At 45.3% G+C, this 15,871-nt stretch overlaps 3 protein-coding genes across 3 annotated transcripts in view; 2 read left to right on the plus strand and 1 right to left on the minus strand.

Annotated features, from left to right (window-relative positions):
- Window positions 1-6,895, minus strand: part of LOC138958094 (uncharacterized) — a 52,431-nt gene extending 45,536 nt beyond the window's left edge. The window contains exon 1 of the mRNA XM_070329157.1: window positions 6,503-6,895. The gene's annotated coding sequence lies outside the window, so the exon portion shown is untranslated. The remainder of the gene's footprint in view (window positions 1-6,502) is intronic.
- Window positions 1-15,871, plus strand: part of LOC138958097 (ras-related protein Rab-37-like) — a 299,221-nt gene that overhangs the window by 128,249 nt on the left and 155,101 nt on the right. The gene's annotated exons all lie outside the window — the stretch shown is intronic.
- LOC138958095 (cytochrome P450 4V2-like) overlaps window positions 7,127-15,871 on the plus strand; it is a 54,464-nt gene continuing 45,719 nt past the window's right edge. The window contains exon 1 of the mRNA XM_070329159.1: window positions 7,127-7,368. Coding sequence (XP_070185260.1) covers window positions 7,212-7,368 — 157 coding nt within the window. The 5' untranslated portion in view covers window positions 7,127-7,211. The remainder of the gene's footprint in view (window positions 7,369-15,871) is intronic.

Below are 15,871 nucleotides of genomic sequence, written 5' to 3' on the forward strand. Positions count from 1 at the left end.
GGTGTAATCTGAGGGTGATAAGAGAATTGTAGGGGCCAAGTTTCTCTATGGGTGCGCGTGGATCAATAAGGGTGACATTGCATCCCACTGTCCGTGGCTGACACAGGGAGGGGGGGGGGGGTGAATGAATGACCACTGTACCATAGATCAACAAGGGTAACATTGGATCCCACTGTCGGTGGCTGACACAGAGAGGGGGGGGGGGGGGGGAAGAATGACCACTGTACTATAGATCAACAAGGGTGACATTGCATCCCACTGTCGGTGGCTGACACAGAGGGGGGGGGGGGGGGGGATGAATGACCACTGTACTATAGATCAACAAGGGTGACATTGCATCCCACTGTCGGTGGCTGACACAGAGAGGGGGGGGGGGGGGGGGGATGAATGACCACTGTACTATAGATCAACAAGGGTGACATTGCATCCCACTGTCGGTGGCTGACACAGAGAGGGGGGGGGGGGGGGGGGAAGAATGACCACTGTACTATAGATCAACAAGGGTGACATTGCATCCCACTGTCGGTGGCTGACACAGAGAGGGGGGGGGGGGGGGGGGATGAATGACCACTGTACTATAGATCAACAAGGGTGACATTGCATCCCACTGTCGGTGGCTGACACAGAGAGAGGGGGGGGGGGGGGAAGAATGACCACTGTACTATAGATCAACAAGGGTGACATTGCATCCCACTGTCGGTGGCTGACACAGAGAGGGGGGGGGGGGGGGTGAATGAATGACCACTGTACTATAGATCAACAAGGGTGACATTGCATCCCACTGTCGGTGGCTGACACAGAGAGGGGGGGGGGGGGGGGAGAATGACCACTGTACTATAGATCAACAAGGGTGACATTGCATCCCACTGTCGGTGGCTGACACAGAGAGGGGGGGGGGGGGGATGAATGACCACTGTACTATAGATCAACAAGGGTGACATTGCATCCCACTGTCGGTGGCTGACACAGAGAGGGGGGGGGGGGGGGGGGGGGAAGAATGACCACTGTACTATAGATCAACAAGGGTGACATTGCATCCCACTGTCGGTGGCTGACACAGAGAGGGGGGGGGGGGGGGATGAATGACCACTGTACTATAGATCAACAAGGGTGACATTGCATCCCACTGTCGGTGGCTGACACAGAGAGAGGGGGGGGGGGGGGGGGAAGAATGACCACTGTACTATAGATCAACAAGGGTGACATTGCATCCCACTGTCGGTGGCTGACACAGAGAGGGGGGGGGGGTGAATGAATGACCACTGTACTATAGATCAACAAGGGTGACATTGCATCCCACTGTCGGTGGCTGACACAGAGAGGGGGGGGGGGGGGGGGGAGAATGACCACTGTACTATAGATCAACAAGGGTGACATTGCATCCCACTGTCGGTGGCTGACACAGAGAGGGGGGGGGGGGGGGGGAAAATGACCACTGTACTATAGATCAACAAGGGTAACATTGCATCCCACTGTCGGTGGCTGACACAGAGAGGGGGGGGGGGGGGGGGAAGAATGACCACTGTACTATAGATCAACAAGGGTGACATTGCATCCCACTGTCGGTGGCTGACACAGAGAGGGGGGGGGGGGGGGGAAGAATGACCACTGTACTATTGATCAACAAGGGTAACATTGCATCCCACTGTCGGTGGCTGACACAGAGAGGGGGGGGGGGGGGGGAAGAATGACCACTGTACTATAGATCAACAAGGGTAACATTGCATCCCACTGTCGGTGGCTGACACAGAGAGGGGGGGGGGGGGGGGGAAGAATGACCACTGTACTATAGATCAACAAGGGTGACATTGCATCCCACTGTCGGTGGCTGACACAGAGAGGGGGGGGGGGGGGGGGGAAGAATGACCACTGTACTATTGATCAACAAGGGTAACATTGCATCCCACTGTTGGTGGCTGACACAGAGAGGGGGGGGGGGGGGAGGAAGAATGACCACTGTACTATAGATCAACAAGGGTGACATTGCATCCCACTGTCGGTGGCTGACACAGAGAGGGGGGGGGGGGGGGGGGGGGGGGAAGAATGACCACTGTACTATAGATCAACAAGGGTAACATTGCATCCCACTGTGGTGGCTGACACAGAGAGGGGGGGGGGGGGGGGGAGAATGACCACTGTACTATAGATCAACAAGGGTGACATTGCATCCCACTGTCGGTGGCTGACACAGAGAGGGGGGGGGGGGGGGGGGGAAGAATGACCACTGTACTATAGATCAACAAGGGTAACATTGGATCCCACTGTCGGTGGCTGACACAGAGAGGGGGGGGGGGGGGGGAAGAATGACCACTGTACTATAGATCAACAAGGGTAACATTGGATCCCACTGTCGGTGGCTGACACAGAGAGGGGGGGGGGGGGGGGGGGGGGAAGAATGACCACTGTACTATAGATCAACAAGGGTAACATTGGATCCCACTGTCGGTGGCTGACACAGAGAGAGGGGTGGGGGGGGGGGGTGAATGACCACTGTACTATAGATCAACAAGGGTGACATTGCATCCCACTGTCAGTGAGTGGACTTTGCACACAATGTATTAATTCAGTGAGTGGACTTTACACACAATGTATTAATTCAGTAAGTGGACTTTACACACAATGTATTAATTCAGTGAGTGGACTTTGCACACAATGTATTAATTCAGTAAGTGGACTTTACACACAATGTATTAATTCAGTAAGTGGACTTTACACACAATGTATTAATTCAGTAAGTGGACTTTACACACAATGTATTAATTCAGTAAGTGGACTTTGCACACAATGTATTAATTCAGTGAGTGGACTTTACACACAATGTCTCGGACATGAATGGGCTTACAATGTATTAATTCAGTAAGTGGACTTTACACACAATGTATTAATTCAGTAAGTGGACTTTACACACAATGTATTAATTAAGTAAGTGGATTTTACACACAATGTCTCAGACATTATTGGGCTTACAATGTATTAATTCAGTGAGTGGATTTTACACACAATGTATCAGACATTTATGGGCTCACAATGTATTAACCCTTACACTGGTGCAATTCTGTAACACATGTTACATAGCCAGTGGTGAATTAACAGAGAGAAAAATAAGAAGAAACTGTCATATTGGTTTTCGCATTCATGGGAGGTAATCGGAACCAACCAAACAGACTGAGCCAGTAGCGCGACATATGTCGTGACAACCAGGTGACAGTATACGTAAAGTAGCGCGCGACATATGTCGCGACAACCAGCCTAAGGGTTAATTCAGTAAGTGGATTTTACATACAATGTCTCAGACATTAATGGGCTTACAATGTATTAATTCAGTAAGTGGACTTTACACACAATGTATTAATTCAGTGAGTGGACTTTGCACACAATGTATTAATTCAGTGAGTGGACTTTACACACAATGTCTCAGACATTAATGGGCTAACAAAGTATTAATTCAGTGAGTGGACTTTGCACACAATGTATTAATTCAGTGAGTGGACTTTACACACAATGTATTAATTCAGTAAGTGGACTTTACACACAATGTCTCAGACATTAATGGGCTTACAATGTATTAATTCAGTGAGTGGACTTTACACACAATGTCTCAGACATTAATGGGCTAACAATGTATTAATTCAGTAAGTCGACTTTACACACAATGTCTCAGACATTAATGGGCTAACAATGTATTAATTCAGTGAGTGGACTTTACACACAATGTATTAATTCAGTGAGTGGACTTTGCACACAATGTCTCAGACATGAATGGGCTTACAATTAGTTACAATGTGTTGATTCAGTCAGTGGACTTTGTACACAAAGTCTCACCGCTCCACAGCTAACTGCTCCATTAAGTCAGAGTGATCCTACATCAAAATCTGGTAACCAGACTGTGTGATTATAACCGCTCCACGAGGGCAGAGTGATCTCACATCTAAATCTTGTAACCAGACTGTGTGATTATAGCCGCTCCACGAGGGTGGTGTGATCTAACATCTAAATCTTGTAACCAGACTGTCTGATTATAACCGCTCCATGAGGGTGGTGTGATCTAACATCTGAATCTTGTAACCAGACTGTCTGATTATAACCGCTCCACGAGGGTGGTGTGATCTAACATCTAAATCTTGTAACCAAACTGTGTGATTATAACTGCTCCACGAGGGTGATGTGATCTAACATCTACATCTTGTAACCAGACTGTGTGATTATAACCACTCCACGAGGGTGTTGTGATCTAACATCTAAATCTTGTAACCAGACTGTGTGATTATAACCGCTCCACGAGGGCGGTGTGATCTAACATCTACATCTTGTAACCAGACTGTGTGATTATAACCACTCCACGAGGGCATTGTGATCTAACATCTGAATCTTGTAACCAGACTGTGTGATTATAACCGCTCCACGAGGGCGGTGTGATCTAACATCTACATCTTGTAACCAGACTGTTTGATTATAACCGCTCAACAAGGGCATTGTGATCCTACATCTACATCTTGTAACCAGACTGTGTGATTATATAACCGCTCCACACGGGCGGTGTGATCTAACATCTAAATCTTGTAACCAGACTGTGTGATTATAACTGCTCGACAAGAGCGGAGTGATCTAGCATCTAAATCTTGTAACCAGACTGTTTGATAATAACCGCTCCAAGAGGGCGGTGTGATCTAACATCTAAATCTTGTAACCAGACTGTTTGATAATAACCGCTCCAAGAGGGCGGTGTGATCTAACATCTACATCTTGTAACCAGACTGTGTGAATATAACCGCTCCACAAGGGTGTTATGATCTAACATCTAAATCTTGTAACCAGACTGTGTGACTATAACCGCTCCACGAGGGGGTGTGATCTAACATCTAAATCTTGTAACCAGACTGTGTGATTATAACCGCTCCACGAGGGTGGTGTGATCTCACATCTACATCTTGTAACCATACTGTGTGATTATAACCGCTCCAAGAGGGCGGTGTAATCTAACATCTAAATCTTGTAACCAGACTGTGTGATTATAGCTGCTTCATGAGGGCGGTGTGATCCTACATCTATATCTTGTAACCAGACCGTGTGATTTAATAACTGCTCCACGAGGGTGGTGTGATCTAACATAGATCTACATCTTGTAACCAAACTGTGTGATTATAACCGCTCCACGAGGGTGGTGTGATCTAACATCTAAATCTGGTAACCAGACTGTGTGATTATAACCGCTCCACAAGAGCGGTGTGATCTAACATCTAAATGTTGTAACCAGACTGTGTGATTATAACCGATCCACGAGGGCGGTGTGATCTAACATCTACTTCTTGTAACCAGACTGTGTGACTATAACCGCTCCCTGAGGGCGGTGTGATCCAACATCTAAATCTTGTAACCAGACTGTGTGATTATAACCGCTCCACGAGGGTGGTGTGATCTAACATCTAAATCTTGTAACCAGACTGTGTGATTATAACCGCTCCACGAGGGCGGTGTGATCTAACATCTACATCTTGTAACCAGACTGTGTGATTATAACCGCTCCACGAGGGTGGTGTGATCTAACATCTAAATCTTGTAACCAAACTGTGTGATTATAACTGCTCCACGAGGGTGATGTGATCTAACATCTAAATCTTGTAACCAGACTGTGTGATAATAACCGCTCCACGAGGGCGGTGTGATCTAACATCTACATCCTGTAAACAGACTGTGATTATTACTGCTCCACGAGGGTGGTGTGATATCCTACATCTAAATCTTTTGGTTTAAACAAGTGTATTCAGTAAATTTCATTGGAATCTAAATCTGTTAACCAGACTATGCGATTATAACCACTCCACGAGGGCGGTTTGACCTAACATCTACATCTTTTGTATGCACACACGTATGTCTGATGATACACATACCAATCCACACATGCAGTGCTAGTGATGCACACACTCAAGTAAACACAGTGAATACATGCAGTGATGCACACACACAAGTAAACACAGTGAATACATGCATGTCTATCATGTGTGTGCACGACTGAACCCCCACAATGTGCATCTGTCTGCCCACATGTGTGTGTGTGTGTGCAGGACTGATCCCAAACAATGTTAGATATGTCCTGTCATTTCTAAGAGTGGATACTGACTACCCCTCTAATATATATTATTAGACCATTAAAATTAAAGTGAAATGCGATCATTTGCTAAAACTAGTGAAGTGTAATTGTAAATTACCCCCCCCCCCTCCTCCTCATGCACATACATAAACCGTGCTGATGAGCTTCAGGCATTAAGAATTTAAATGTTGACTGCAATGGAGACAGCATATTAGATAACACCACAACCCACAGCGATTGCCAAGAGGGAAGAGACAGAATATTAGATAACACCACAACCAACAGCGATTGCCAAGAGGGAAGCAACAAGTTAACAACTTTAAACAAGTTTATAGGACACAGCACAACGCTCGATGCGCCCCTGCTTACACAAGTGACAGACTGACAGAAACACGCGTATATATGAGTACTCACCTTTTCCGTGAAGAAATCCCTTTACCGCGATCGATTGTGTGAAAACAGTTGAGCGAATAGTGTGGTTACCCTCCTTGGTTGCATCCACAGAGTAGCCGGGAGCTCGTCTTGAAGCAGACAGATCTACAGGAGGCGATGCTGAGTGGACCTGACTTGAATTCGCGAGAGGAACACAATCTTCGCGGTCACATTGGGTCTCCTTCAAGTTCAATGCTTCCTTCTAAGACAGCCACAGCAAAATCGCCTTCTCCTCTGTCGTTCTCTTGTCTGTCGCCAGCATTCGCTGTATAATAAACGTGGTGGTGTGATGTCCGGGTGCTGTTTTCATTGCCTTGTCCAGAATTTATCATGTGGTGCCTCCGGTTTCCTGAACCACCAGTAACTTTGTCGGCCATGTCAACAGCGGAAGTCACGTGGTTGAAGTCATGTTACCTTATGTTTGTATCATGTGACCTGCAGCGCTCGCGCGCCGCAACACACAACGCGATGTTCGTTGCGAGGGACGAGTTTCTGTCACGCCCACTTCGTGCTGTAGTCGAATTCTGTAGGTGCGAGTGTACTATAAGAGATATGTGCAGTATTTAAAAGCCACGAGGAAAGTTTGGTTTGGATACAGTCCTATCAGTGGCAACTATAGTGCTGTGATCTTTGAACACAGATTACGTTCCACGTTTACTGGCGCAGAGTTTCACTAGGTACTGAAGCAGACATGTCGGCAGCCTTAGTGTTGGTCGCAGTGGTCAGCGGTGTTTGCTTGCTGGTGTGGTTCTTGCAGACAGCCAGAGTTCGCCGCCTGGTCAACCTCATTCCGGGCCCACCCACCGTGCCAGTGCTGGGCAATGCTCACCAGATGACCAACGGCCCAGGTCAGTGCGCTTTCTCTGTGTGTCACAGTGTGAGTTCTACCCTCTTTTGTGTGAGTGTGTGTATGTATGTGTGTCACAGTGTGTGTGTGTGTGTGTGTGTGTGTGTGTGTGTGTGTGTGGGTGTGTGTGTGTGTGTGTGAGGTGTGTGTGTGTGTGTGTGTGTCCGCGTTGTCTGTCTTTGCCTGCCTGTCCGTCTGTCTGTCTGTCTCTTTTTTTAACCCTAACCCTAACCCTGTCTGTCTCTCTTGACACAAACACACACACACACACACACACACACACACACATATACATATACACAGGGCAGCACAGGCATGAATTTCACGTTGTTGGTGGTGATGCAACAATGTGCTCACTGAAAAGTGAACCACATCAAGGCATGAATTTCACGTTGTTGGTGGTGATGCAACAATGTGCTCACTGAAAAGTGAACCACATCAAGGCATGAATTTCACGTTGTTGGTGGTGATGCAACAATGTGCTCACTGAAAAGTGAACTACATCAACCATCACAGGCATGAATTTCACGTTGTTGGTGGTGATGTAACAATGTGCTCACTGCCGAAAAAGCGTACCACCCGTTACAGGTAGCGCGCATATCACGCCGTATGACGCGGTTAGCTACAGTGCTGCACACACACACACACACACACACACTCACACTCACACACACACACTCACACTCACACTCACACACACACACACACACACACACACACACACACTGCATAACGCGCTACGTTCGCTGGGTAATATAATATATACTATAAATAACTTTTTTTCGTCTTTACACCTGTTCCTTGTCCCGTTGTGCTCTCACACCGCCCCTACTCCAACCACCTCAGAATTTCGTTCCGCTGCCAGACTTGTCGATTTTACAGACGCTCCAGGGGGCGCTGCGGTAGGCTACCCTCGGAAGATGACACTGCACTTCTGCTGAGTCACTTCGACGGTGTTCAGTAGTGGGTCTGTCCCGAGCTAACGGACGCAGCCCACTACCTACTATGCCCCCTACTAACGACATTGACCGGCTTTTAAATCGCGGAGCCAGACTGAGTGAGCGTCCCCTCCAGAGAGCAGACCGCCACCACGTCCCTCCGTCGACCCCCCAGAACGTCACACGTTGAAGACTGACAGCAGAACTACTATTCAGGGAAGGATCGAACAGGAACACTGAGACCAAGGTCACCATGAGAGCTCCGGGCATGAAGGGCCACAAGAGCAAGGACAATTTATATTTTGGATGATTAATGAGATGAGGATGATTATAATGATGATGCTTTGGATTTCCAATTTGGTTTGAGACTACGTGACAGGGCAGCACTCTACGCTTACTGTCATAATATATCCTGGCATCAACCAGGCCCGAGAACTGCCGCACCTGCGGTGTTGGTCAGGTATACAGAACCTGAGCACCCTCAAAGTCGCATTCGTTAAGTGAATGACACTCGGCTGTGTGATCCCAGCCTTCCCATAGGAACCATAGCACTTCCACTCTGGGTAGGAGCCGACCGTAGCCCGAAAAACCCACATGACCCTGATGGGATTCGAACCCACGACCTCCCGGCCCGCAGCCCGATGCGCTAACCACTGAACACAGGTAAAGTGTCTATGTACTTGTGACCATGCAGTATTATACATAATATCATATATAGTATACACAGACTGTGCGGGGCACGCCGTCACCGCGGGTGTACACCAAAAGACACATGCTACAAGCCCACACAAACCCGAACACTCAGACACACCCGCTGACACCCACACACACTTACACGCCGACACCAAACAGCGAGTCGTTTGAACCTCCTACCTGCAGTCCCACTAACAGGTAGCGGGAGGGAGAGACTGAGAGAGAGAGAGTGAAAGAGAGAGAATGGGAGAGAGAGAGCGGGAGGGTGGGAGGGAGGGAGTGAGAAATAGAGAGAGGGGGGGAGAGAAGTGGGGAGGGAGAGGGAGGATAGAGAGAGAAAGGAGAGAGAGAGAGAGAGAGAAAGGAGAGAGAGAGAGAGAAAGTTAATGTTTCAGTTAGTTAGTTACTTAGAAAAAGTCATTAAGAGTTATCCAAGCAGCAAGATGTATGGAAGGGGTTAGCGTTTACAAACTAAATACAATCCTTAGATAATAAATAAAACAAAATAAGCACAATATCTCTCTGTCTCTCCCCCTCTCTGCCCTCTTCTCCCACACTCTCTCTCTCTCTCTCTCTTTCTCTCTGTCTATCTCCATGTCCGTTTGTCTGTTTGTCTATCTGTTTGTCTGTCTCTGTCTGTCTCTGTCTCTTTTTCTCTCGCTCTCTGTCTCTGTCTCTCTGTCTCTTTCTGTCTGTCGGTCGGTGTGTGTGTGTGTGTCTCTCTCTCTCTCTCTCTCTCTCTCTCTCTCTCTCTCTCTCTCTCTCTCTCTCTCTCTCTCTCTCTCTCTCTTTCTCTCTGTCTATCTCCATGTCCGTCTGTCTGTTTGTCTATGTGTTTGTCTGTGTCTGTCTGTCTGTCTGTCTGTCTGTCTGTCTGTCTGCCTGTCTGTCTCTCTCTCTCTCTCTCTTTCTCTCTGTCTATCTCCATGTCCGTCTGTCTGTTTGTCTATGTGTTTGTCTGTGTCTGTCTGTCTGTCTGTCTGTCTGTCTGTCTGTCTGTCTGTCTCTCTCTCTCTCTCTCTCTCTCTCTCTCTCTCTCTCTCTCTCTCTCTCTGTTATTCTGGCAGCGTTTTGTGGAATTCTCTCCCGGAATCAGTTCGAGTCCCAACGAGTCTCAATACTTTAAAAAAAAACAACACCTCATTACATTTAATGTCAAATTACAAAAAGTCACAGTGATGGAAGACTTTGTTCTGATTTTTTTCATATTGATCATATCTGTCCATATAGCATCAGTGTTTCATTACACATGTTCTGGTAATTCCCAAGTTTGATCATAACGTAAGAACGTGTATATGTCACGGTAGAACCAGCGATCTGGTAGGATCGGCTATCGTACCGGTACAATTGCCGATCGGACTTTGTCCCGGTACAACTGCCGATCAATGTTTTTACAATGAAAATCGGGTGTTCTACCAAAATAAGCTGGTAGAAACTCGGATCGGCAGTTGTACCGGGACAAAGTCCGATCGGCAATTGTACCGGTACGATAGCCGATCCTAACAGTACAACTGCCGATCGGACTTTGTCCCGGTACAACTGTCGATCAATGTTTCATTTGTACCGGTACGATAGTCGATCCTACCAGATCGCTGGTTCTACCGTCACATATGTGAAGTGGAACTATGATGATGGTATTATGGATATGTTTTTATTACTTAGTTAGTGGAAGAATCTTTTGTAATGTATGTTTGATGGTGTATGCTTTTAATTAAGCGTTGCTGACTATGAATGTAGATGTAAATGCTTGTATAACTGTGTTTTAATTTTAAATGTGTCAAGCGCAAAGATTAAAGAGCATAATTGTAAAGTTATGATGTTGCGCTATATAAATGCTCATTTATTATTTATTATTATTATTATTATGTCTCACAAACGATATTTTTTCTCGACATGTCTTGTTATCATTTGCTAACAGTCAGCATATTAGAAATAACTCATACTAGTAGTAGCAGCAGAATAATTTGTTGTTGGTTTAGTCATTGTTTTTGAGTGGAATGTATTCGCACAGTGACAGCGGTAGCAGTAGTAGCATTAGAACTGCTTGTGGTGATAGAGCTGCAGCAGTACTAGTAGTAGTAGCAGTAGTAGTTGTAGTAGTAGTAGTAGTATTAGTAGAAGTAGACCAAATGAAATGCTGGCGTTCAACATTTCCACACAACACAAACGATCATTCGTGTTGCTATCCATTCATTTTTTTGCGTTTACAAAAGTCCCTTTTTGACGGGCCGCCCGAGCTTTGGCGTCTTTGGCGTCGGGTAAGTAGCTTGCAGGTGGAGAAATTTTTGTTCATGGGGGATTTCTGTGACGTATGTACCACGTGACAGGAAGTCGCCGTTGGTCTCGGCAAAGAAACTACAATGCAGTGTGTGGTCTCGGTGAGACTGAAAGACAGAGAGCGACAGATACACACAGTGATTCAAGGCGCACAACTCTAGTAAAGTTGTCGTAGCACGTCCGTCTATGGCCAAAGTGATCCGGGTTCGATTCCCGGCATGGGCGGTATATTTTTTTTTTTAATTCTTGTTTACTATTGTTTATTATGAACGTTTTAATGTTTTATTTTACTCTAATAATTTTTTTAATTGTGTAAAATAAATAAAATAATATATATATTTTTTTTTTAATCCAAGTGATCCGGGTGGAAAGCGATTCGTCTATGGCCAAAGTGATCCGGGTTCGATTCCCGGCATGGGCGGTCTATTTTTATTTTTATTTTTTATTTATTTTTTTTATTCTTGTTTACTATTGTTTATTATGAACGTTTTAATGTTTTATTTTACTCTAATAATTTTTTTAATTGTGTAAAATAAATAAATATTTTTTTTTTAAATCCACGTGCACAAGACAAAAACTTTCATACTGGGGGAGCGAGCCAGTCTGAAGAGTACTCGGGTCCAGCGCCAGCGTTTTTTATAAGAACTTGGAGTGATTGCGAATTTGCGCGTTTCTCGTGAGTGCTTTCGAAGTTTTGTAATTTGATTTTTGCCAGCGAGTGTTCTTTGGAGGGCACTAGACTGTGATTGCTGGTGCATGTTTTTATTTTTGTTTTTCGTTCTTTGTTTCCGTTTGTAGTCTGTGGTCAAATACCTCACAATGTGCTCAAACAAATCACAGGCACAGGAAATGAACAAGAAGAAGTGTGTCACAAGAATTTGAATTCTAACAAAAACATGTGTATGAGTTCATAGACTACCACTGTCGAACCCTTCACTGTACAATGTAAATGAGTACAAAATATAGTCGTCAGTTTGGGAGACATTGTAGAGCACAGGTGAACTTTATCACAAACGGACAACACAAAAAGTACTTTCTTTTCAAACTTGAAAGTTTGTTGTCTATTTTTACCAGGGTCTTTCAAACAAACAATAACATGTGTATTTTTTATGTGAAAAAATTCATCTATTTTAACATTGTTGTACTTAAAATCTTAACATCTGCTAACAATTTGCGTATGAATATTTTTTATTCCTGCACTAGAAGGGAAGAAATCAACCTGTGGAAGACGTGCTGTGGTTTGTCTCCCTTCCTTCGAAACCGAAACCGAAACCGTCTGTAACGCTTACAGGGCCTCATAGATATCAGAGTCAACTCTCTCTCCACCCCCCCCCCCCCCCCCCCCCGCCCCCGACACCTCCACGCATTCAGCGTAACGGCTTGTACGGCGTGTTACTTCAACATAATATGATAATAATAATAATTGTCAGTAAGTACTGGTGTCACATGACTGATGTGAACCAGTTGATTGGCTAATGGCGATGCGCTAAAACTGTTAGCGCACTCTTGGAGTGCGCTAACTTTTCCACAGAGCGTATTCTTCCGCCCTTTGCCTAAGCGAGACTGTGCTCTCATCCTCAGAATTAATTAATGACATGTAGCTTATATTCTCCACAATACCAAATGACCATAAATTCCCTGCTTCTCAATTAAAGCAGAAGTGGGTTTTTTTTCTGACAGATTGCATGTGCCTGTGCCAGTGCCAGTGATCTAAAAATAGAAGCCGCTGTGTTTCATCTAATTTTCGCCGACTTGCATAGATTCTTCTCATATGCCGTGTTAGTGGCATGTAGCTTATCATCCACATTACCAAATGATGAGTTAGTATACAATTCCCAGCGGCTAACAGAAAACACAAGTGTTATTCCGATAACGTACCAGCTAGACCAGTTTGGAAGACTGACTCGATCGACTCTGTAGCCTAGCACAGTAGCAGACGACATTAACCCCGCTCAGCAAATTAACATGTTGGGCAAATGTGAACGAAAAAACGATGGGGATATAATACGTGTAGGGTTCAGAGCATTCTTACCGTTCATATTTAGTATCAGACTCCCCGATGAGTGAAGATACAACACGAGAAATATGCCACATTTGTTTTGAAAATGTGCGAACCGTCGAGTCCCGTTTCGAGTCAATTCAAGGGGAGTCACTCCGCACAGTCAATCCGTCGAAGCTCGACTGGAGGTTTCGAATCGCAAACAATGAAGAGCACAGTCCTTTCTCCGAGTTCAAATGAGGTCTCTCTGAAAGATCATCACTGTTCAGATTAACGCTACACTGGAATTTACCAACAGAAATTAAAATGCGTGTGACGAAAGCACGACACACTTGAGACACCCCACACAAAAGTAGATCTTTACTGTACACGACCTGACCACACAGTTATGCCTATTCAAATGCGCGTTGCAAAATGTGCGTTTGGAATCTTCTTTTTTCTATGGCGGTACTGACAATATCGTTATTGAAACAATCCCAGTGCACTAAGGGATTTATAGAGCAAATCTCGAAAATAATTATTGAACTCAGCGCTATGCGCTTCGTTCAATAATGAATTTTCTCGATTTGCTCTATAAATCCCTTAGTGCACTGGGATGTCTCAATAACTTAAATAATAACTTCAACAAGTATTTTTTGGAAAAAAATTAACCTTAACAAGGCCTCAACACAACAGCGCTTCCTGGAATTGCATGGCTGTTACCGGGAAATGTACTGGGTCAAAGGTCCGCCTGACTCGAAAATTTACTGGGGAAAAGACAGTGACTGCAAAAAATCGTGTACTTCATGATTGGTACAATGGCCAACACAAATGTTGTCGGATCAAGTCTACTTCCATTCTTTAGATGGTATATGTTTTTTCAAAGAAATAGTCTTTTACATTGACTACTGCCCTCCCAGGAAACCTGGCCACATCCTCAACAAAGTCAGCCAGAGCTTCGTTTAAGTGTGACAATGGGTCATATATTGGTGCTACATTACTAGCATTCAAATGTGTATTCATGGCAACAGCATTTTGCCATTTACAACAGTTTCACTAACACTGTATTCTTTCTTGCTTTATTATTTTGTGACTCAGTGATACACTTTGATTTCATTCATTTCTATTTATAACTACTTTTACTACTTTCCCTTCTACACTGTGACATGCCACTGTATGACGCTCATTCAGACCAAAAACAATACCATTCCTACCTGTTGCAACGTCTATCGCTCGCTCTGTCTTTTGGTTCCTTGGTTGATCGATCGGTTTCTTGGTGGAAAACATATTTCTGTCACCAATACCAGTATTATTGCATCACTTCCATAAAGGTAGAGTAGCCTTCTTCCTTTCTGTTAAGCCAATAGGTCTTATTCATTATTGAGCTCTTATTCATTATTGCATTACTTTCACAACAATCTTCTTCCTTGATATTGCGATAGTTGTTATCTCCCATTTATGTACAAACGCCGAAAAGACAATTTAACAGGACACATCAACACTATTATTTTGTTTACCTGTACCAACAGGTGTACAACTTCCTGTTTCTTTGATATTGTCAATGTTTCGGCCCGTGTTGATCCTGGGATCAACTGAATTTCTTGTAATACACTGGCAGTGGGCGGGCCTAAGCTTGTAACGAGTGTGACAGAAATAGGACAGGTTTCCTGACAAGGCCCCACCACGTTATCAGGCGGCGAGAGCGTGCTGGCACGTGACCGACCCACGAGTGATTGAGCCTCTGTGACTGTCTTTACCACTGGCCAGTGTAATCAGTCGCTGGTAGCAAGACTTTGCTTCTCTTGATCTCTGTGACTGTCTTTGTCACTGACCAGTGTAACCAGTCGCTGGTAGCAAGACTTTGCTTCTCTTGATCTCTGTGACTGTCTTTGTCACTGACCAGTGTAACCAGTCGCTGGTAGCAAGACTTTGCTTCTCTTGATCTCTGTGACTGTCTTTGTCACTGACCAGTGTAACCAGTCGCTGGTAGCAAGACTTTGCTTCTCTTGATCACTGTGACTGTCTTTGTCACTGACCAGTGTAACCAGTCGCTGGTAGCAAGACTTTGCTTCTCTTGATCACTGTGACTGTCTTTGTCACTGACCAGTGTAACCAGTCGCTGGTAGCAAGACTTTGCTTCTCTTGATCTCTGTGACTGTCTTTGTCACTGACCAGTGTAACCAGTCGCTGGTAGCAAGACTTTGCTTCTCTTGACCACTGTGACTGTCTTTGTCAGGCGGCGAGAGCGTGCCAGTGTAACCAGTCGCTGGTAGCAAGACTTTGCTTCTCTTGACCACTGTGACTGTCTTTGTCACTGACCAGTGTAACCAGTCGCTGGTAGCAAGACTTTGCTTCTCTTGACCACTGTGACTGTCTTTGTCACTGACCAGTGTAATCAGTCGCTGGTAGCAAGACTTTGCGCTTTCAAGGGTTCAGATCATCAAGCGGGGTTCATTTCATCAGGGGTACAGGTCATCAAGGGTTCAGGGCACCAAGAGTATAGGTCATCAAGGGTGTAGGTCATCAACGGTATAGGTCATACAGGGTTCAGGTCATCAAGGGTATAGGTCATCAACGGTATAGGTCTTCAAGGGTACAGGTCATCAACGGTCATCAAC

Source organism: Littorina saxatilis, linkage group LG2, assembly GCF_037325665.1.
Source record: "Littorina saxatilis isolate snail1 linkage group LG2, US_GU_Lsax_2.0, whole genome shotgun sequence".
Lineage (NCBI taxonomy): Eukaryota > Metazoa > Mollusca > Gastropoda > Littorinimorpha > Littorinidae > Littorina > Littorina saxatilis.